Genomic DNA, 24,371 nt, shown 5'->3' with positions numbered 1-24,371 from the left:
GCTAAACTCGTCTATATGGACAAATTGATCTTATGTTTGTTTATAGACTCGTTTAATCAATGTATGTTTAATAAGTATTCTTAAACTCGTCTAATCAATGTATGTTTAATAAGTATTCTTAAACTCCTCTAATCAATATGTGGAATGTTTATCTAATGATTTTTTATAAACTCCTTTAATCAGGTTATGAACAATGTTGTTTAATGTGTGTTTATTCAGAATTGTCTAAGGTGTATTGCAAGACTCATTTAATTAACTAATGAAAAGACTTATATTATATTAATAGACTTGTCTAGTTTCCATATTAATAAACTTTTCTAATGTATATTGATAAGGTCATCTTACCATTGTATGTTGTTGGTACCGTGTAATCAATGTATGAAATCTCTCCTTTAATGGTTTTTTTGTTATACTTGTCCATTTAATGTGTAGACAAACTCATTTAATGTGCATTGTTAGATTTGTTTTAATTAGTGCATGAATAAATTAGTTTGATTTTAGTTGTTATATTTGTTTAATCAATTAATGGAATGACTTTTATTTTATTTTTTTAATATTTTTCTAATTAGTATATGGACAAACTCCTCTGATGTACATTGTTGGATTTGTCTAATATTTTTTGTTATATTAATCTAATCAGTGTATGGACAAATTGATCTAATGTTGCAAGATTTGCACAATAATTTTTGTTATATACGTTTAATCAATGAACTAAATGACTTTTCTAATATTTCTTATTGTACTCATATAATTAATATATCGATAGACTCGTCTAATGTACATGGTTAGACTTGTCAAATTTTGTCCTATATTCATCCAATCATATGAACAGAATTGTCCTATATTATTAAATTCGTATAACTTTTTTTTATATTCATCTATCTAGTGTGTTTATAAACTCATGTAATAAAAAAAATGTATGTTTTATATTCATTTAATGACAACATAAACACATTAGAAATTATTTTAAAACAATTAATCTCTTAGCTTTTACTTTTTTTTGTCTGTGTTACTAAAATTATAAGTTATTATATTTTAAATTGAAAATAGTAAAAAATAATTAAAAAAATGTAAAATAACAAGTAAAATATTAAGAATTACATTTTTTATTATAAATATATTTTTTAAATATTTAATAGTTTAGAATAATGCATTTGACTATTCATCTATCAAACAATAAATGATTAATATTATTGATAAAAAATGATTATAATTTTATAAAAAATTTAATAAAAAAATACTTTCGTAAATAATTTTTTATACGAATAGTTAGTTGAATATAGATTCATATATTTGATAAAACTAAATTAAGACTTGTGGTTATAAGTTCAATCTTAGATACTCATTGTCTATATTATCTATCAAATTGATTAAGACTAATATTTAAAACTTACAAATGTCTCTTCTTTTTGTATTATGTTTTCTTTTATATTGTGTGTTGTCAGATTAGAACAACAAAAATTGTTCCAAATAACATTTTTAGAATGCTGCCTCATGTATTAATGTTGTTTTTCAGCATAAAAAATTAATTTTAATTTTTAGTCAAATAACAAATATTTATTTAATAATCGATGTATCACATTTTTTATAAATATATATTTTAATATTAAAAATTATTTTCTTTAAAATTTAATATATAATATTATACACATTAAAAAGTATTAATAATATAATTATTATTACATTCTTGTATATAAATGTAAATAATAAAATAATATTCTTAATCATAACCGATTACGTTTTTTAATATAGTTGTATTTTTTTTTTTAAATCTTAACTAGTATATATTATGATTTGTTTTTCATGTCCATTTTTAATATTTTTATCGTTTCGGTCAACATAACAAAAAATAAATAAATCGTAGAAGCAAACACAAAATTAAGATTTTTTAGGGACTAATACCAAAACTGATAAATGTTTCAAAGCAGGTTTAATACATTTGTTATATGAATCCTTATCTTTTGAATAATTGTTAGTTAATTCCTTAACCACATATTATTTTTTAATTTTGATTGAAAATTTTATTCATTTCAATGTTTCTGTGTAAATTTTTGTCTTCTTTCAATATATTCAAACAGAAACCAATCTTCTTTCAATATATATGGACTTTTCTATTTCTACACAACATACTTTTATTATTCTCTAATTCCCTTTTCTTTTATAAAATAATTTTGACAATTTTTTGGTCAAAGTTTTACTTCCTTGTTTTAATTTCATATTTTTAATTTTTACACTTTAATATTTCAATTTTGGTGTGTGGAATGTGGCCGAGTTTTTAATTGGGTTAAATATGTTTTTAGTTCCTATATTTTAGGACGATTTTGGTTTTAGTCTCTCTTTTAAACTATAGTACAATTTAGTCCTTTAATTTTAGAAAACTCTGTTTTTAGTTTTTTTTACCAAATTTTTTTAACTTTATTTGTTGTTTCAAATGCGTTTCTCAGTTAACATTGAACAAAAAATGTGTCAAACAGTGTAAACAATTCAAATGCTATAATGTAAGGTGCTTGAAACAGCAAATAAAGTTTAAAAAATTTGGTAAAAAGGACTAAAACCAGAGTTTTCCAAAGTTGAAAGACTAAATTGTACTATAATTTGAAAGAGGGACTAAAACTAAAATCACCCCAAAATATAGGGACTAAAAACATATTTAACCCTTTTTAATTTGTATACGTAATTTTTTATATATTTAACTATTTTTAATTATCAGTTTTTTAATTTTCACATTTTAATATCATGTTTTCAATTTAGTTGCTTAGGATAACAATAACCGACGACGGTTTCTTTGCTGTCTTTAATATAACAACTGTTTCAATTAATTAAAGATTTTCAAATCTGTGAATATTATTCAAAGAAGTTGGTGGAGTAGTTTGGGACAGACCATACACTCCCACCTTCCTCAAATATGTTTTAATATTCTTATAATACTTTTTTTCACACTAAAATAGCATAAACAATAATACACTTTAACTATAACTTTCATATCAGGTTAAAAGTAATTTTTAAATCTAATTCAATCTCACAAAATCAATTTATAAGATTTACATTTCACTTATATATTATAATTTGATTTTCCATGTAGTCAATGTAACACATATTCTAAAATTATAAATATTTTTTATAAAAAATAATATTTATAAAATAAGTAAATATTATTCAGTATATAAGTTACATTATAAATAAAATTTATAGTATAAATGCTTTAAATTTTTAATTTTTTTAACAACATTTCAGATTATGTTATAATTTATTAATTTAAAAAATACATTGAAATTGAATTTTGAAATTTAGATTAAAAAAATAGTATATTAATACGGAAACATGGTTAAATTAAATTTAATGTACAAATAAAGAGAAACTTAACATGGTTGAGAAAGTGATTTGACGTCTTTTAAGTACAACACATGTTCTTTAAAAAATTCTCTTCACTTTTTTTTTTAATATATTGTCTACTTCAAAGCTAAGTAAAACAATTATTCAATATATTTTATATTATGATAATATTAATTCCCTAACTAATGACATATATAACATTAACTTCTGTCTTTTATTAAGTGTTTGGTATTAAAACACCATCTAACGAGAAAAAAAAAATTCAAGTGTTAATAAAATTTAAGTGTGTTACTCTTTATTTTATAGACAACTTATCAACCGAAAAATCTATCAATAATAACAATTATAATTTATTAATAAAATTTATTGAGAGACACATGAGTGGTAGAAATAGAATAATTTGTCAATAATAAAATAATAGGTGTTATTGATAAATTTTAATTAACAAATTTATTAATGAATATTTTTACAAATAATTAAAATTATAAAAATTGGTGATAAAATTTGTTGATGATAATAATTTTAAAAAAATTGTCCATGTTTACAAAAATTATAGTAGTTTATTTAACTAAAAATATGTTTGATTTATTTATCATTTTTAACCATATATGCATTCGATTCGACTAAAAGTTGATAAAAATAATAATGAAAAATTAATTTTTTTTCAAATAGTTTTATGGTTCATTCATTTGTATAAAACTATTGAAGAACATAATAGCTAGTATAGGAAGAATGTAATAAAAATAAATAAGAAATTTTAGGTTTAACTATAATCTTATAATCGTGAACACTTTAACATATTTTATACATTAATTTGCAATTGGCAGCATTATTAGTGAATATAGAAGGATGATGCATCAGGGGCCCACATTGAGTCTGACATTCAAAACGTGAAGCACGCATATTCCTATCTTTTTAATAATGAAGCATCAATTAAATTATATAATTACTTTTATAACTTTAATACGTTAATAAGAAGTTTCGAAAAAAAAAAGACATACTTATTATAACCTAAAATCAGATAAAATCGAAGTATGAATAAAAAGCAAAAATGTACTGCCATATTAAATTGGAATTGGACCATAGTTTCTAATATTAAATATATTTCATGTCATGCATATATATATATATATATATATATATATATATATATATATATATATATATATATATAAGGATCCCAACAGCTGTTTGATTGATGTTTTTCTGCTTTAACAGTGCGAAATTGGTGACAGCAATATATTTCATCTTGAATATTTATTTTGGACAGATTTTTCAGTTTGAGTATGTAATTGAAAAATTAATTAAAAGTTAGGTTATAATATTAATTATTATTTGGTCGATGTTAAGTTTATTTCTTTATATGATCTCTAAATTTTAAGTTCAATAATGACAACAAATATACAATCTATATAATCAATATTTGAATAGTACGAAATCTTATTTATAGATTTTAAAATGAATTTTTAATTAATATTAGTCTGATTGCGACAATAAATATATATTAAATGTAACTAGTACTTCTCATTAGTATTAAGCAATAATTGTCTAATTTAGAGATAATGTAATTATTTTTAGTGTTAATTTAATTTTTAATTCAATAGATTAGTTAAATAATCGAATCGTATGGAATCGTGAACATCGGTTGGTCATATTATATATAGTAATTAATTTGATGGTTCTTCAATGATAAAAAGTTGAATTATTATGTGATAGTTTGATTTGGTTTGCAGTATGCATGAAACATTGCATTGACATGGACTTATGTGGCAAAGAGCATGTGAAGATAAGATAATGGTATCTTACGTTGTTTTTGGTGTGTCTCCAAAATAATATAATATGTATGTGTGTCTTATTATATATGAGGATGATTAAAGGCATGAAGAGATGTGAGGGTATTGATTGGAGAGGGAAATAAGGAAAATATGGCAGAATTACATGAATTCATTTGAGTGAATTTTAGAAAGTAATTGAGTGGAATGGAGAAGATTTGAACATTTTTTTTTATTTATTTGAGTGAATTTGGAGGTAAACGAAAGTGAATTTGAAAGTAAAGTTTGTGAGAATTAGTGTATAATTTAATTTATGTGACGGATTAAAAAAATTTACTTCCAAATCCACTCTCAATTACCTTCAAATTCAGTCAAATAAATAACAAAAAAAATTATCTTCAAATCCACTCAACTATTCTCCCTCAAATCTACTCAAATGAACATGACCTTAATGACATTTCAAATTATTTTTCTATCTCTAGTTTATTTATCTTCTCTATTTTAGTTTTCCTTTTTCTTATTATATTACATCTTGTCTTAGTTAAGAATTTAAGAATTCATTTTAATTAATTATATTTTAAAACCGAGTAAGTTCATGTCCTGTAAGAATATAAGTATTTGCTTAATTACTATTGGTAATAAATTTGTTTGTTGATAAGTGTCTAATTTATGTAATTTTTTTTATTTTGTACGCTTCTTTCTTTTGCATGAATTTGATAGAAAAAATTAGGTGATTTAATCCTATAATTAAAAAAAGGAATGAGGTACTAAAATTTAGAAAAACTTGAAATTAATGATTTTTTTTGTTGATTTAAAACTATTTTCTTAATGAATTAAAGGATGATGTAAATGATTTCCAAAATTTACTGTTGTACAGAAAGAAATATTGTTTAAAAGTATTTAAAATACGACTTTTAGCAAATGGTTCATAAGAAAATGGTGTTGAACACTAAAGACACTTAATAAGAAAAATAAAAAACGATTAAAGAAAAGTCAAATAGACTGCATAGTTGAGTCACAAGAAAATGACACTCAACACTTAAGGTGGCAAAGAAAAAAAAAAAACCTTGCTCGAAACTTTTGCAGTCAAATAATGGAGTTGAGTGTTGATGGAAATTTTTATAAATAAAGAACTTATGTCTCAGTTTTAGACATTGAGTAAAGAAGTAAATAAATATTAGTAGAGTAGTAACACAGTGTTGCAAAGCTAGAGAGATGCTCTTATTTAAATTTTATGTCTAAATGTTATTGGAATTGTATTACAATTATGAATAACTGAACTTTCTCGTATTGAGGTTGGATATAATTAATTTTAATTCTTTTTATTCATATTTTTTGTTTTTTTTTTTATGTTTTCGTTCAAATGTTTGTTGTTTTATTTGTGTTTATTGTTTAGATGAATTAATAGCTCATTTTATTTTAGAGTTAAATATGTTTTTAGTTTCTATGGACGATTTTGGTTTTAGTCCTTCTTTGAAACAACAAATAAATTTTAAAAAATTTGGTAAAAAGGACTAAAATCAAAGTTTTCTAAAGTGGAAGGACTAAATTGTACCTTAGTTTGAAAGAGGGACTAAAACCAAAATCGCCCTAAAGTATAGGGACTAAAAACATATTTAACCCTTTATTTTACTAGTTTGAATCGAGTTGAAAGACTAGTCTTAAACTGTGGTGCAATTAAATCATCTCATTCTTGTTAGAGGTTTGTACATGATCTAAAGGGAGGGCAGGATGTAAAATCTTGCACTTAAGATAATGATTGATTCAACTAGGAGTGGAGGAATCACATTAGACATTAAATCTTTAGGTTTTAGACCACAAGAATGGATCTAGATCTACCACGGACAACAAGATCACTACAATTTGTTAGAAATGGGTTTTAGGCCTAACTCAACCCCACAAAATCGGCTTGTAAGGTGAGGTCTGCACCCCACTTATATATTATAAATTGGCCTTATCTCTAGTCGATGTGGGACTTCCAACACACCCCCCTCACGCCGAGGTATATACATATTGAGCGTGAGACTGGATATTAATGGGTGGTCCGATAACAGCCCAATAGAGGGTGGAACAATATGCCCAACAAATATCGCTAGGATAGACTCTAACCATAGCTTTGATACCATGCTAGAAGTGGGTTTTAAGCCTAATTCAACCCCCCAAAATCGGCTTGTAAGGTGAGGTCTGCACCCCACTTATATATTATAAATTGGCCTTATCTCTCATCGATGTGAGACTTTCAACACAATTTTTTTTGTTATACAAGAGAGCGAATGTATAATTCTGCTATTTTATCCCTATAAATATTTTATAATAATGTAATATTATTATTGCAAATCACATATAATAATAACAATATATTCTCTCAATAATCTCGGGATATGATTTATTTTCTAACACTCCCCTTCAATCTGGAGCATACAGATTGTATGGACAAAACTTCGAATACATAAACTCAATTTGAAATATGTAATTCGTCTTCAAGAATGACTTGGTACATTTATCAATAAGTCACACAATTGAATAACTCTTTTAAAACTTAATACAGTATTATGTTAGAGCTTTTGAGGCTTAAGTCCAATGAACATAAAATTTTCAACCAAAGTTTACACCATCATTGATAAACTCAAAGTTTTCAACAAATTTTACAATTTAATTTACCAAGGAATATTTTCTTCAATAAAGAATCTGTAGTTAAAATTTGTCAACAAAATTCTTTAGTAAATTACAATTTGTATTACCAACATATACTTTTGTTAGTAACTTATAATTTCAATTGCCAACGATATTTTTTTAATAAATCTGGCAGCAAATTTCATGTCAAGTTTATGATTTTTTTTTTATATATTAAGAGAATATTAATGAGAAATATCATCCATTTGTTCAACTTATATATCACATACAAGTATAAAATATCATCCATACATCGAACAAGAAAAATAGGATAATCATACATCTAAGTAAAAACCTATTCCATTTGTGTAACGTCCGTATTATGATATTTTATAATACTTTATCAATATTTATCAAAGTAATATATGATTTTGTTAATTTACAATTTTTTCATTTTGTTAACATTTAATATATTTAATTTTAGATTGCATTTACACAATAAAAATTATATATTTATCCAATTTTTAAGAATTTTATATATTTTTTAATATGTATATATTGTTTTATTATTTTTCAAAATAAGCATATCTATGTATAGAAGACTTGTTGTATTCTACATATACCATACCATGAGTTTTAAGCCATCATTAATTAGACTTAGATATATTTAGAGAAGTTAATTGTTGAAATTTTTAATACAAAATATAGAAAAAGAATCTTCATATTTTTATTTGTAAATAAAAGCACGTGTTTAGATAATACAGTTTGAGATTTTAGTTAATTTTGAACCCTTTTTCATTTTCTCCACGAAATCAAATAGTTATTTAGAAAAAAAATAGAAATTGTAATAATAAAAAATATAATAGTAATAAAGATAAATTATTCACTTACTCGTTTCTTTCAATAATATCTAAAAAAATCAGGCAAAAGACAAAATGTTTTATGAAAACATTTTAATCAGTCAACAACCAGTCTATTTATGAAAATCACTTATTTAAAAAAAAAATGTTTTATTTAGTTTTATCACCTGATGTTGATTTAGGCAACAAAAAAAAAAAAAAAANATATATATATATATATATATATATATATATATATATATATATATTGTGGTATCATTTTTAGTGGATATTTTCTTTCAAAATAAATTTTTTCTTCCTAAAATGCGAGAACTTATTTATATATATTATCAATATATATAACATTTTTAAAAATTTTAAGAATAGAATTATAAATTATAAGTGAGAAAAATATAGCAACTAAAAGAAACAAAGAACGGCTTTACTTTTTGTTTAGAAATAAGAAGTTGAGAAAAATGTTGAACCAAACAATTAACTTTGTCTGGCTTTTGACAAATGATTAATTGACTTTTAAAAAAAGTATGGTTGGAATTAGGTGAGATTAGTTGTTCTAAATTGAATAAATTTTTATTATTAAAAATCATTAATAGAATGCACTTTATACACAAGGTCATGAAAAAAAAAGCACTTTTATACAAATATAAAAGTGCTTTTTTCTGGTGGTGGAAAGCTTATTCTATGATATAAACTTAGAATAACTTCCCCTAGATTCTAATGTAACCAATGAAAGTAAAATGTAATTTTCTGTAGAATAATCTTTTTAAAAATGATTCAGTCAAAATTTCAAAAAAGTTGTATTAATAAAACAAGGATTTAATAATTTCCCACCCACAGATATTTTATTAGGTTTAATTGGAAACGTTTTAAATGGGCGTTTTAATGTATTGTTTTCCTACCCTCTTTTACTTTTCTATTTTGTGCCGGTCGACCAAAAATAATAATAAAACTTATTATTTTAGGATAATTGTATTTATCTCTTTCAAATGCTACACAAATTTTCTAATTTTAAAATAGGACTATTTTAATCCCTAAACATCGATACAAAATTTATTGATCCTTTAGTTTAAAAATAAATAAATATAATTATTGTTGTGTGAAATTCTTTTACATATCAAATTGTCTTTTAAGTTATTTTTAGACTATTTTTACTATCTGATATATATTAACTTAAATATCAACATTCAACATGGTTTAAAATAAAAAAAATTAATAAATTAAAAAATTATTATATTAATTAAAGTTTGATACCAAAATATATCAAAAGTTTAAAATACAAATTTCAATTTCACGTTTAAATTTAAAAATCAAAAACATATTTTATCAAAATAAATATTCACATTTTATATTTTTAATAAAATAATTTATATTTATTTGTTTGAAATAAAAATTCAATAAAATAATACTCATTCTTTTTTGTTTTAAAATACAATGTAGACAAAATTTAATACAATATTTTTATTAAAAATATAAAAATCATTATAAATATTATAATTACAATGTTTTTTTAAAAATGTTTATTCTGAATTCATACCACCGGTAATATTATTTATTTATATTAAATTATCAAACATTAAAATAATACATAATCGTATATAAAATATTTATAATTGAGGGTATATCACACTTCGTCTTATTTATTTCAAAGTCTTGTTCTATTAGTTTTCTTAGCTGTTATTGTATTAATTTATAAATATTTGTTTTAATGGAAATAATATAACATATATGAAACAAATATTTTTTGAAAGATTTGTATTAAAATTTTCTTACTTAAGATTAATACCTTATTTATTCTAAATATTATTAAAATTCATTTCATAAATAACCATACAACCAAGCATGGTGATGTTGGAAGTCTTCCCTTTACTTATCACCACCTAATTTCTTAATTATCTCATTTAACCGTTAATCAAACAAAGTCATGTCCTTTTAATAATAGGTTCATGTGTTTAATTCTACAAATTGTAAATTAACTCAACATATCATTCTAAATTTCTTACCTTAAATAATCTAATCATTTTATTCTCTAAAAGAGATTTCAATGAACGAAATTTCCCCCTTTAAACAAATTATGCAAAACTATAACAAATTATTGAATTTCATAAAATTTTATTTAATTATAAACCAAAATTATCAATGAAATAAAATAGTTTTCCAATCCAACTTGTATGTATGCTTCCTCAAAGCGAAATTTGGCTATTCAAAACCAGAAATCAAGTAAAAAATTCATCATAGATATGCATAATTAAAGTTATTTTGAAAATAAGATAAATATGTATTAAAAAACAACATTTGTAAGTATTATTTTATCAAAAATATTAAAGAGGATTAATGTTAATTTCAAAACAAGAGGAAATGTGAGTATTATTTAATACAATTTGAAGTAAAATAAATACAATTTCTCCTTCTTTATGTTAAGTTTGATGCTTCCTTACCTATGAATTGTTGGTTTAAATTACTTACGGAATAAGCTATCAACGGTTTTACAAATATGTTCGGACAAATCTTCAGAAAGTATTTTTAAAATAATAAAAACAAAATTTTAAATTATCTAAAACTAAATTTATTAGAAATTAAGAATACAATATTAGATAAATCATATTATGAAAGCCCATGTAACTTTTTTTCTAAAAGAATTCCCATATATATATATATATATATATATATATATATATATGAAAAATTTATCTTTAACAAACATTTAATCCTAAAGAGAGAAAAAAAAATCCATAAATGTTAGCACTAAGATGGATGGACTCATAAATCGGACAATGACCACAAACCAACGACAATAGCTACTTTATTTTATCGTATGACAATATTAAAGGTTCTACAATATTACAAATCTTGATCTTACAAATAATATAAATATATATATATATATATATATATATATATATATATATATATATAAAAGGGTTTGTTAACACGCGTACGCCTATTTTTCAGTTGGTACATTATAGTAGACAAAAATGTTCTCATATAGTATGGATTCTAAGTTTTAAAGTCAAAGATATTTAAATAATTTTCATTCTCAAAACTAAAAAAAAGAAACCACAAACCCTTACTCACCTCTCTCATTCCTCTCAATCCTTTCTTTTTCATCTGTTTCACTCCAACCTTTTCTTTGTCATCTCTATTGTAGCCCCAATTAAAAAAAAATTAGAAATACTCGTCTTTAAACAATTTACCTTTGTAAAGAGTTGAGTCATTGGCATATTCGCTTCAGGCAAAAGTTCATTCAAGGTTTCTTCAATTTCATCATCTTCACTAACCTCTCTAATTTCATCATCTGCAAATGTTGAATCGTCATCTCTTAAAAAACTTTCAGGCCAATTACCAATTCCTTCTGATGTCGTTATGCTTGTGAAAATTAGATAAGACAAAAATTAGAAAATGAAAACTCATTATAAAATCGTTTTTTTTAAGAAATTGTTTAATAGCGAGTCTTTCTGATTTTTTCCAGACGAATTACCAATTCCTTTATATGTCATTATGCTTGTGAAAATTATATAAGACAAAAATTATAAAATGAAATCTCATTATAAAATCATTTTTTTTGTAAGAAATTGTTTTTTTTTTTTTAAAATGAAAATTATTTAAATATCCTTGACTTTAAAACTTAGAATCTATAATATATGAGGATATTTTTGTCTACTATAATTCGGTAGACATTGTTAAAATATACCAATTGAAACATACGTACATACGTTAACAAACCCGAGTGAATATTTAATAAGGTATCATAAATTATGTTGTTATCCGAACTAATAGATATATTAAAAAATATGACTTAATAAGTTTTTTTAAACTTCAAATCTAATCTAATTTATGATTATTTAAGTTATATTCACGTATTATAATTAAATGTTAATAATTTGATAAATTGATTATTATTTATTATTATGTTATTATCTATTATATTATTATTGTCTAGTCTAACATTTGAAATGTATATATTTCAACATGAGAAAAAGTGTTGAAAATTTCACATTTACTAAAAATAAAGTGAATTTAGAATTAAATATTACTTTCTTTACGTATATATGTATTGTAGAATTAAGTTAAACATAAAATTCACTGGAGATATGGAGAGTTAAAGAGACCAATTAAATTAATTATATAAATATAATTAATATTTTTAATAATTATTCTCACAATCAGACATAAATCATAAACTACTATTATAATATGGGAAGTTGTGAAAGGTGAGGGAAGGATCTGAGCGGAAATGTGAAGGGAAAGCAAAGAAAGGAGAAATGAGAAGGTAGAAGATTTTGTTTAAACGTGTACGTGTTGCAAACCACATATCTATCGTCTTCCTCCGCCAACAACAATTCTACACGCTTCAATTTACAAACTCTCTCCAAGATCTAAACATATATTATTATATTTTCACAACATAAATAAATTTACTTCATCACCATATTAAATGTTAACAACTTGATCTTTTTAAACTTTATAATATTATTTTATAATATTTAAATAATTTAAATATTTAACATTACAATTTTATAATAACGTTTGATAAAATAAGTGAACAATTTAATTATATTATTATTAAAAAAAGTAAATCAAGTGAATATATATTTTATTATATTATAATAAACATATAAAATAAATCGAAAGAGCAAATAATCTTTAATTAAATCCATCTACTAAGTTGAATTACAAAAAAATTAACTTGCTAAAAAGTAAATTACATTAAATTAACTCAACATGTAATAAATCAATCCGTGTAAAATTAGATGGACTCTTAACACCCCTAATATCAAAGCCTATAATAAATCAATTTTTCTACTTATTTTTGGTATCATCAATAATGAAACCCACTTAAAATTCACTTTCTGAAAAGCCGAACTCTATGGAAGTTTTGACCGAAACATTTCGTGATTACAAATCAGAGTATAACTATATAACGTTTGAGGTTGTTAAATCCCCTTTAAAACTCAATACAAAACACTATATTTGGAATAGATCTTATAACCCCAACAACAAAAATAGATTGAAAATTCAATATCTGAGAAGCTGAATTTGCAGCTGCTATAGGCTTGAAAATTTAGATCCTAGTTCTACTGAAACACAAAGGGACAGTTTGGCTTTTATGATTGAAATTGGTTCAAGTTTGAGTGATTGGGATAATAAATGCAGGAAGTAGTGGTTGCTGCTTAGACTCGTCACTACCATGATTGAGTAAACATTCACATCAACCAATGACACTCCCCGTTATCATGGGAGTTAGTACTTTCACTTCAATATCTTTGACAAACACCAGCTTTTTACCCTTTCTGAATTGTCGTCATTCTCTATCTATCCCTCATCATAAAGAACAACTATGTTCTATGGCTTTCAATCAGTTTACTTCAATTGTGTTCTTTTCATGGTTGGCAAGGAGATCCACTTAGAAAATTATTTAGAGGGTTGAAAAACTTCCAAGTCATGTTCCTATCACTTTGGGAAATATTTTATTCAACAGTATCTCTGGCTGACCCATCTAGGGCCTCCTTATGCTGCCAATAATACCAATCATAATCCACATATATATAATTGCAGACATTTTCTTCAAACCCAAAAGTCGCATAATAGTACTTTTTCACTGTGTTTGGATTCGGTGATCCCCATAAAAGCAGAATTATTATTTATGTGCAAATTTGATCTCCCAATCTTTTGGTTGTGCATTTTTTTTTTACCTATTCGTTACATTTAAGATGTAATGAAAATACCCATATGAAAACTCTGTTTCACATTGACATGAAAGAAATGAAGACACCTAATTTCAGAGAAAAAAACAAGAGACCAAACTTGAGAAATAGATTAGTAAGAAAAGTGCAATTAAGGGAGACAGGTTAAAATGGAAAACGCCAGAAAAAGAGGCAAAAAAAAAAACATATAACATTGTTGAAGACTTGGATGAAAGTCCCCCTTAAGAAAAACAGAAGGCTTGATCAATAAACTAACAAGATGTGACACGACAAACAGTTTTGGTAGTTATATATCAAATACTGTAACTCTTCTCTTTGAAAATACTATACAGTTAAACTAGGGGTCTCACTTGATGATGAAGACTCCCCAAGAAACTCTGATCTTAATTTCATCAACAATCTGCCAAGATAATTTAAGCCTTCTCCCTCTCGCCCTCCACCCCAAAACAGATCATGTGGTGAAGCCTCAACTAGAACAGAACCAGCAGTGGATAGCAGCAAAGTTTTCAAATGCGGGTAGATTGAGAACTTGCACTTCAGTGCCTTGTACATGACATCGATCTTTATGTTCTCCCAGTCTGATCTTATCTGTGTGCCCAATAAAAAAGAAAGGTTCAGTCCTCTTACAAGGAAAAGGGAAAGGAACCAAATCAGCATACATAATTTGGACACAGTGACATTAGTTAATGCATGTGGTTATTTACTAGTAAAATCATTAAGTTCACAAATTTAAACTAAGAATAATCTAGTCAACAAAGTTTACAAGCTTTTAGTATTATTCCCTCCCAAATCTCCCCAATATTGGGAGAGAATACAGAAGTGAAAGGGGAGAGATTTTGGCCCCTTTATTTCCACTCCTCTCCCATCAACTATCTTAATCGATCAAGCTATCTTTTAACAATCCCTCTCCCTCATGCCATTTCCCTCCAACCAAACAATAAGCTTTTGAGAGAATAGATTAGTGACAATCCAGAAAGGAAATATTGTTGTCAATCAAGTCCATGAGCCAGTAGGTCAAGATCCGATTAAGAGCTTGAGAAAAGTTTGAAAACCACAGATGAATATACCAGATCAGGTTTCTGCTTTTGCATTGACCGTCCAATTCTTGCAGCTTCTTCTGGACTTTTTGCAGATTTAATCCTTTCAACACAATCTTGTGCTATAGTATCATCCACCCCAACAAACTTGTGCGCCTACGCATTGAATTACATGTATAAGAATTACCACAAAACAGCAAAGGAAAACAGAACTAATAAAAAAAAATCAAGTACCTGGTAGTAATGCTCAACACTCAACCAAGTCACACAGTCACCGTCTTCATCATGTATTTGAATGGGATGAGGAGAGAAATTTGACAATGCACCGTAAAGATCCCATGTTTTATAGAAAAATATGATACTTGACTCATATGGTGAGACAGTAGGATCAACAACAAAAGTTTCATCACGTGATGGGATTACAGGTATCACGTCGGGTAAGGGCTGAAGAAATCCACTAATAAGCATGTCGGGTCCAACCTGCATTACAGTATCCAGTAAAACAACCTCTTCAAAGAAATGTAAAGACATTATACATTAAATATCAAGACCAAGGCAACTCAATTGGGAAATCACTTTGTCTAAAATATCCAATGCTAGAGATATCACATAAAGTTTTCCTTAGATATATCATAGATTCGCAGTAAACTTTAGATCAAAGCATGTATCTTCTGAAAGGGTGACAAAACCCAGTACTTACAAGGGAAAGACAAAATGACTCCTACTAACCTGCTCGTAGCAAACATCAATTAGATTTAAAGCCTGTGTCATCTCAACCATCCCAAGATCTCCCACAGGAGATGGTGCATTCTTTCCACCAATAATTTTAGGAGCAATAAAAGCATAAACCTGAAGAGCATAAATATCACCAGTGTCCAACATATCATAAAAATAATCAAAACAGGATAAGCTAATCACATCAAATAAGTTCTAATAGGAATTGGCGATAAGTGCATCCATCTAAACCAATAGAAAAATTGGTAAAGGTAGCAGAATATTCACAATGGAAACCCCCTTGCAGAAACAAAACAATGACTATAGAAGTACAACACAGAACGAGAAAATTTAGATAGAAATGAAGGGGGGTCATCCCATATCAAAGATTTTTTTCATTCTTGTATGTACTTTTAATTCTAATAAAATTTTATTTTTTATTTTGTCAGTTGCAAGAAAAACAAGTAACTATCATGATCAAGTTAAGCATATAGAAAATTACTTTTAGCTCAATAGTTATGCACTTCCCACTCTCAAAAGGCCAAGAAATATGGTATTACTTATCATCTGGGTTGACGATCAAAACATAGGAAAGCATTCAGTGAACCCTTCTGTTGCCTATCTAGTTTTAGCCTATAATCTTATTATATAGCAGAAAATAAGTAGTAACCATTGAAAAGTATCCAACTATGCTAATAAGTAGAACTTAAATTTTTCTCAAAGAAGAAGAAAACGAAAGTATGAACAACACCTTGTGAATTACTCCAGATGAAATAGCCGAAGCCGCCAATGTTCCTCCACATTCCCATAAAATTGAAAGATAACCACGATCATGGAAATACTCCATAACTTCTCGGGGAGTTAATATGTCAAACTCCACAACCTCAACTCCTTTAGATGCAAGCAGCTTCTGGAAACTCCTCCTTGCACCCCTTTGTGTTACGACTATGGTAGAAACCTCAGACATGTCCCATAGGTTTGCTTCCTCAGGAAGATCAAGAGTCTGGGTCATCACAATGCGCATTGGCATATGCCCTCCTCCATGTCTGGCTGTTAGTCTTGGATCTGGTTGAGTTTCAAAGGAGTTAAGCTATGAATATTCAAATTCAGAGAAATTTGAAGACAATAATAATGATACCCACTGTCCCTTCGAACGGTATTTCCTCCCACAATAACAGCATCGCTTCTACCCCGCAGCTCAAACACCAGATTTCTAGATTGCTTGCTGCTTATCCATGACGCATGGCCACTGCTTGCTGCAATTTTTCCTGCAGCATCAAAAGGAGGGTAAAAATTAACCAGACAGATACACGCATCAATGTTTGACTTCTGTCAAGTAAGGGCAAATCAATCTCACCATCAAGGGTCATAGCATACTTGAGAACAGAAAAGGGAACACGCGAAGCAGCTCTACAAATCAAAGGTGCATTGACAAGAAGACACTCTTTCTGTGCATCCTGCAAATGGAACAAAACAATGCATGCATAGAATAAAAAAAATCAATCGATCACACAAGTCTAACAAAAAACCCTAAATAGTTTTATTTTCTTTGTATGAGACCACATATATTCTTCACAAGAGGTCCTCCTGTTGGATCAAAATAAGACTATTACGAGCAACAAAGCTCTCCTTCCAAGATTTCTACGCGGTTGCATGCTTGGGACTCAAATTCGGAACTTGAACTTGATACCATTGACTAAGCTAGAACACTTGTGTCAGTTGATTAAGACACTTGGTCGAGCTATGTCGCTTTTATTGTTAGATTGAAACAAAAAGCACAAGGTATTGAAGCATGGACACACCTCAACGAGATTACCAGTGAGATCCTCTCCAAGAACATCAACATGCAGTCCTTGATTTCTGAGTGCACGCACAGCATTGCCACGGAGATGCTGCAGGGGATGCCTCATTCCAATCACGACTCTTTTGACCCCTCCCTAGTTTGGTTTCACAGACAGGGTAGGATCATTTATCAACTACAAAACACAAACTAGAGCCCAGACAACATCGTATTCGTGAGCAACAACAACATCAACAATATAAGGCACACATGCGGGTTCGGTAACAAAAAGAAGAAAGGCAAAGAAGAACCTGGATCATAGCAGACACAGCACTGTGGTCGCCGTGGCAGTCGCCGGGCTCCATGTTCAGGTATGCCGTGGCGCCTCGGCAGCGTTCGCCGGCGGCGTCGACGGCCTGGACCTCCGCGGCTGCGGTACCCTGAGCGTAGAGGTAGCCCTCGCCGGCGACGTGACCGGCGGGTGAGAGGATGACGCAGCCAAAGTTAGGGTGGGGGGAAGTGAAGCCGGCGGATTTGTCGGCGAGGTGGGCGGCGCGTCGGATGTAGGTGGCGACGAGCGCGTGTGGTGAGGTGGGAAGGGACGCTCTGCATTTCCAGATCATTGAAGAAGGGTTTGCGCTGAGAGTGAGACACGACAACGCCATATTTGAACAGTGAGTTGTTTCGTTTGCTTGGCTTTAGACTTCGGGGACCAACATGCGGATGTTTGTGTTTGGATCCTGTTAATCGCTATGCCTCCATCCCAAATCACAATACAACATATCAACACCATGCATCCATCATCTACCTTTTTCACCTTTTTTTTTTTTTATTATTATTATTATTTCTAATTCATTTAACAATAAATAGATCCTGATAGTAGAAATTCGGACAAATGCTAGTTATAAGTACGTGAAACTAGGATCGATTAATTGTTTTACATTATTTTTTTCTTTATTCAAAGATTGTCTCTCATTTTTAAGTTCTTATTGTTTATATATTTAAAAAACCCACTGTTCATCTCTATAATCGATAAACTTTTTTTATACCTATAATATTTTAATCTGTGATTTTGACATGGGACTTTAAGATAAAATCCATTATTCCATTACATTAATCACATCAAACTCAATATTAATGTTTTTTTTGCGTGTTGAAATACCTTTCAATTAACTAGAACGTGACTACCAGCCAAACAAACGGGAAAAAGTAGATAGCAAACCCATCTACTATCAATTAAAACATTGCCTTTCCTTCTTCCCTTCAACAAAATAGAAAGCACATTCACGTTGAATTAAAGGTAATAAGCAACCAGGAGAAAGTTTCAACGTCCAACGGCTGCATTAATGATTTGAAGAAACGATAAGTTAACAGGGACAGTACACCCATTATTGAAATGACCACTCAAGATACAGTAATGCACCCGTATAACATATCAGAGTGGCGCAGGCACAGTGATATGTCCCCAAGGGTACAATGAAGCATAGTCAAACACAACATAAATAAAATAGGCTAAAAGTACTACTACGAAGAATCGAACTTGGGGCAATACGTGCTAATATCTTAATGGTACAAGAGCTGAAGACAAGTTACTATCTTCGGCCCTGAACCTCCACATCACACTTACTCCTCCTCTTCAGCCTCCTCCAGCCAATTAACAAAGGGTTCCAGCGCCTTCACAAAGGTTTGCCTGTACCAGTTCAGCAGTAGTAAGCAACACAACACGTATGGTGGCAGGAAAATCTACAGACATCATAAGGAGGAACCAATAAATTACTATCTTAACGGGATACGTGTCCTCGGAAAAATTGCATACCTGCCCTTGGGGTTTGTTCCTTTACGGAACCAATGAAGAATTGTATCTTCAGCCAGTACATCCTGGTCATAGAGAGATCTAACAATCTCAGGGAACAGCTTCATAAGTTTAGCATCCTCATAGCATTGCATTTGTACTTTGTACATCAGTTCCAGCTCGAGTTTCCCACTAGTACAGAATGTATTCAACAGTTCTGCCCAAGTTTTTACCTTCATGAATACAGAGTGTCGTCAACAACTTTTACTCGGATAAAGTCAAGCATAAAATGTAATTCGAGTTATCAGGCAAATACATGTCAAATACACTCAATAAAAGTTTATATAATTAAAACATATCCAACTGTGCATCTCTTAAAACTATATGATAACAGCATATCCTATACTAAGAACATCTTAGCAGTACCCAGCTACCCTGTAATTACACAAATCCATTGGCTCATCAGCAGTTCTTTGAAACTAGACAATGAAAGTTCAAAATTAAAAAACAGAGGTAAATAACTAACATATAGATTCTAAAAAGAAAAACCTATTCAGTTTAGCACCGCCATAATACAAGTTTTAAAAACCCCATCAACATGAGTCCACAGGGTCCCAAATAACAGACATGAAAATTCTCAACCATGCAAATACAACATTGGCATAGATAAAAAATATCTAAAGGAAACCTGTCGGAGGGCTGCGTTTGCATTCTGTTGCTGATTTTTCCCTGACCACTGAACAGCATCCATTAAAACATCCCACACTACCCGCACCACTTCAATGTCTGGCAATTTAGCATCCCTAACCCGCAACTTCACTGTCTCAATGACTTCAGATGTATCAGCCTCCTCTGTTATCTGTGTTGTTAAAGCAGCCTTCATTTCCTTCAATTTCACCTCGAAAATTTTCTTTTCATTATATTCCACCAAGGCCACCAGTCCTTCCTTGCTAAAAAAGTTGTCAACAATATATAAGTTTCCATAGTAGGTAACAGAACATTAGGGAATGATAAAACACAGTGCACTAGCTTATCTTAACATCAAGCCAAATGTCAGAAAAACTAAATGAAAATAGCACAATCAATCCTCGAAGAATTTTAAACTGGTTAAAAAAACTCGCTACCCATGACAACATGCTTCAGCAGACTCAAGATCTATAATTACACACTTCAGATAACAAAATTGGTAATTGGCCATTAGCATTATAAGGCTGTAATTCAGACCTTGTGCAGTCTATTCAACTCCATTTCTCTGGTAAAAAGAAAATATACAGCATGTGCTGCGCTAAAGCTTGAATGTTTAACAAAACCCAGGGATAATTACTAAGGGTTGCAAGTCTTCCTAACATTATATTTAAGAATTAAGTTTAACTAAGGTCATATACTAAAGACAATAATGAAAAGACAGTACTTTAAAATATTATATTCAGCAAAAACAGTAACTAGATCTGAGTGCATTAGTATTCTACAAAAATAGTTGTTCACAAAATGAGATAATCAAGGCTGTTGGAACTGCCAAAAGTAAAATAGAATAGAATCCAATCGCCTGTACAAGTAACACAAACAGCGATGTAAGAAGCAATAATTGTAAAGAATATTATTTCTATATAGATATAAGACCTGAAATGCTCAGAGAAAGCTTCATTGGATCTTTTTGTAGGGGGGAAAAAGTCCAAAAGATTATCCTCTACTTTTCCCCGCTTCAGAATTGAAATAAGATCATCAAGGCTGTTGTCAATCAGATACTCCTTAAAGAAGTCAGTCATAAATGACAGAACTAGCCCTTTGGCCACAAGGTTATCTTTAAGTAGTGGTTGGAGCACAGTTTCTGGTGGGAGACCAGACAGCTTCTGGGAGAATGCAAGGGCTGTGAAGATTGCCAACTTCTTCCTCTCATTTTCCTCGAAAAGCTCCAAGGACTGGAGGAATCTTCGCATGACATTTTCAAGGTTCTTGATGAGAAATGGCCTTCGCCGCAAAATCTTTTGTATATAGATTACAGATGGTAGGATGACTTCACGCTTAGGCTCACACTCTATTATGGAGTAAGGATGGCGGTCCCCTTCATCAGGCTTGGTAGTTCCAGGTTGAGTACGACCCCCAGTGAAGACAACCTAAAGTGATGCAAAATTAAACATGAAGAACATTTGTATATGAAATAAATCAACAGACACTAAAAAATCAGAATGCATGAAGAACATTGTAACAATATAATGATTGTATTAATGCTCTAGTAAATAGAATATCCAAAAGATTATTTAATAAAAATATCAGGACATGGATTCAATAATAACAGTGCCTTGGATCAGTGGCAGCAAAAGCCCAAATCTCCTCCCTTCCCATAGAAAGAGCAAAGCAAAAATAAAGTAACATTTATGTGTAAGCGCAAACAATGAGAAAGTTTTCGTAAAGTAGACAGTATCTAAACATGCCACGCGATTACAGTTACCGATATCATCAACAAATAAATGCCATAATTCCTCGAATTATGCATACAATTCACTGTAATAAAAAAATCCAAAGTAAAAAGATTTCAAAATAGCTTAAAAGAATGCATGGTACTGAAATCAACAATGAGAGAACAAAGGTTTTCTGTTAGTTTAGGAAGCTTACCTCAAAAAAGGTGTCACCGTATCTTGAGAAGTTAAGGTCTGAAGATTCAATGCTCTTAGCAATAAGTTCCTGCATGCACAAATTACAACATCAGTTGCATGAATAAATCAAAGCAAGACAGTGTGCATGCAATGCAGACAGACAACAAATGAAGACTGTAAATGCACCTATAACATTACCAGATCACCAGCATTATCCAAATAAATCTGGACCACTGCATCCGAGAATGCTGCAGGGTCCAGGGGCGCTGCAATATTCCGTTTGCGGGTCTTAATCCGCGTGCCACTGGGGATGGAGATAAACAAGAAAAGGATAAGTAACCCAACATAGACTTGAAAAAATGGGAAAAAAAAAAAACAATACGTGTTACATGGAATAGCTTATCATTGTAAATAACAAAAATACAGTTTATTAAGATGAAAATAACCAAGACCTCGCTAGCTGCAAAAGTTATAAAGCATCTTTGCAATAAAAAAATTGCGTGGTTCATTTTTAGTGCAACAGTACTGTGAGAGGGTAAATTAGAAATGCAAGAGCATCCGAATCAATTGAAAGACAACACAAAACGTAGTGAAGGTAGCACTAAAATAAAATAAATAAATAAAACTCCCCCTTTTAGTTCAACAAATATTTTCCTTCCAGGCTCTCAAAAGGGTTTTGAGGACGTGCTGAGGATGTCGGGAAGGAAAAAGAAGGCAAGAAAAACCAAAAAAAAAAATGATTTTGAATATTACAAGATTAATATCATTTCCCTTTACTTGAAGGTATGTCATATTAGCATAGTTCACATACTACACAAGTATAGTCCATGCAGCATTAAAAGAACATAACCTATCTCAGCCATGCAACATGAAGCAAAAAACAAGAAAACAAGAAACCAAGAAAACAAGAAAATCCAGCCAAAAAAGAACGAAACTCACCCAAGAGTGGGTCTCTCCTTCGAGCTGCAAAAAAAAAAAATCAGAATTAGCAACCGAAATAATTTTGATCCTTATCTAGATTAGAGTAAGGACAATAGTTTAATAAAATGAAAAAAAAATGGCTAGAAATCGAATCGGTGAGGGTAGATCGGACGGCGTTAGGGCAAATGGTGAAAAGGTAAATTGATACAAATTTCCTAAAAGGAAATCGGAAATAGGCTATGGATCTGCTAAAATCGCGACGAAAAACAGCGAAAATTGTTGATCTAATAATTTTACCAGAAGAGGCGAGGAGGGAAATTGATAAAGGGGTCGCGATGCGGTGGTTTAGATCGGTGAAATGCAAAACAAGAAACGTTGAAAGAGAAAGTACGAAGAAGAGAAGAAAGAGAAAGAAGATAGATACCTCATAAACCAAGACGAAAGAGGATCGGAAGATCGGTGAGTCTGTGACTCGGTGCTGGTTGTGAAGAACAAAGAAATTGAGAAAGGAAGAAAAGAGGAAACAGGACAGAACGGAACTCTGAGTTTGGTCTCCAACGCCTGTATTTATATTATTCGTTAATTAATTAATCAATATTTATTTTTTAATAAATTATATTAATATTGATGTTGATGTTGATTTTACTGATTAGCATCTTAAACAGTTTGGTTGATGATAAATATCAATAATCTTAAATAAAATATATTTAAGAACGTTTAGATAATTACTTAAAAAGGATTTTTAGACTCACTGAAAAAGATTTGTTATAAATAATTTTCATGCATATGTTGGTAAGAGATTTATAAAAAAATTATGTTAAAATACTTTGATATTTCATATGTTTGAAAATTTCATATAGGTTTTCAAATTTTTATTTGATTTCAATTAAGTCTTTAGTTTTTAAAATATGTAATAAATAAGATCAAATCGTTCACGGTTTATAATGTGTAATTTTAATTTTTTTTACTAGGTTAAAATTATAAAATATTGATGTTAGGTTATTTTGGTTTGCAAAATTAGGGATTTGAAGAATTTGAAAATGTTAGATCGAAGAAATGGTGAATATGAGTTTATTATAGTTGAATGTTTGTTTATTAGTGATTAAAAATCGTTAGCAATGAAGATGAGTTTATGTTCGTCGATATTCATAAATGTTTGTAGATTGAATATATGGGTTTGGTGTTGTGTTTTGGTTTTAGAATGAGAATGTTGTTGTTAGAGATATGAGATGTTATTTATTTTATATTTTATTGTT

General features: G+C 29.0%; 2 protein-coding genes across 2 annotated transcripts; both read right to left on the bottom strand.

The window, feature by feature from the left end:
• Nucleotides 1-14,450: 14,450 nt before the first annotated feature.
• Nucleotides 14,451-19,108, bottom strand: LOC106758103 (riboflavin biosynthesis protein PYRR, chloroplastic). Its single transcript, XM_014641022.2, has 10 exons — nucleotides 18,971-19,108; nucleotides 18,120-18,564; nucleotides 17,831-17,965; nucleotides 17,386-17,485; nucleotides 17,171-17,296; nucleotides 16,780-17,093; nucleotides 16,044-16,163; nucleotides 15,549-15,794; nucleotides 15,345-15,470; nucleotides 14,451-14,865 (listed from the first exon to the last, which is right to left on the bottom strand). The coding sequence occupies exons 2-10, from the start codon at nucleotides 18,471-18,473 to the stop codon at nucleotides 14,602-14,604; spliced, it is 1,785 nt and encodes a 594-aa protein (XP_014496508.1). The 5' UTR covers nucleotides 18,474-18,564; nucleotides 18,971-19,108; the 3' UTR covers nucleotides 14,451-14,601.
• Nucleotides 19,109-19,126: 18 nt separating this feature from the next.
• Nucleotides 19,127-23,687, bottom strand: LOC106759381 (basic leucine zipper and W2 domain-containing protein 2). The gene is made up of 8 exons (XM_014642533.2): nucleotides 23,540-23,687; nucleotides 23,134-23,157; nucleotides 22,393-22,498; nucleotides 22,214-22,282; nucleotides 21,221-21,714; nucleotides 20,289-20,550; nucleotides 19,625-19,833; nucleotides 19,127-19,498 (listed from the first exon to the last, which is right to left on the bottom strand). The coding sequence occupies exons 1-8, from the start codon at nucleotides 23,542-23,544 to the stop codon at nucleotides 19,432-19,434; spliced, it is 1,236 nt and encodes a 411-aa protein (XP_014498019.1). The 5' UTR covers nucleotides 23,545-23,687; the 3' UTR covers nucleotides 19,127-19,431.
• Between the last annotated feature and the right edge of the window lie 684 nt (nucleotides 23,688-24,371).

The sequence above is a fragment of the Vigna radiata genome, chromosome 4 (assembly GCF_000741045.1).
Source record: "Vigna radiata var. radiata cultivar VC1973A chromosome 4, Vradiata_ver6, whole genome shotgun sequence".
NCBI lineage: Eukaryota > Viridiplantae > Streptophyta > Magnoliopsida > Fabales > Fabaceae > Vigna > Vigna radiata.
Note: the sequence above shows the minus strand (reverse complement) of the source record. Positions and strands in the feature narration are given on the sequence as shown.

Bases quoted from the DNA above. Each gene is read 5' to 3' on its own strand.
- LOC106758103 (XM_014641022.2), bottom strand. From the start codon at position 18,473: ATGGCGTTGTCGTGTCTCACTCTCAGCGCAAACCCTTCTTCAATGATC. The intron at 17,966-18,119 runs GTTCTTCTTTGC...AAACCAAACTAG, and splicing joins CTGTGTCTGCTATGATCCAG to GGAGGGGTCAAAAGAGTCGT. The intron at 15,471-15,548 runs GTACTTGATTTT...TTCAATGCGTAG, and splicing joins GTGTTGAGCATTACTACCAG to GCGCACAAGTTTGTTGGGGT.
- LOC106759381 (XM_014642533.2), bottom strand. The intron at 21,715-22,213 runs GTAAGCTTCCTA...GCATCACTTTAG, and splicing joins ACGGTGACACCTTTTTTGAG to GTTGTCTTCACTGGGGGTCG. The intron at 19,499-19,624 runs GTATGCAATTTT...GAACTGGTACAG, and splicing joins GGAACAAACCCCAAGGGCAG to GCAAACCTTTGTGAAGGCGC.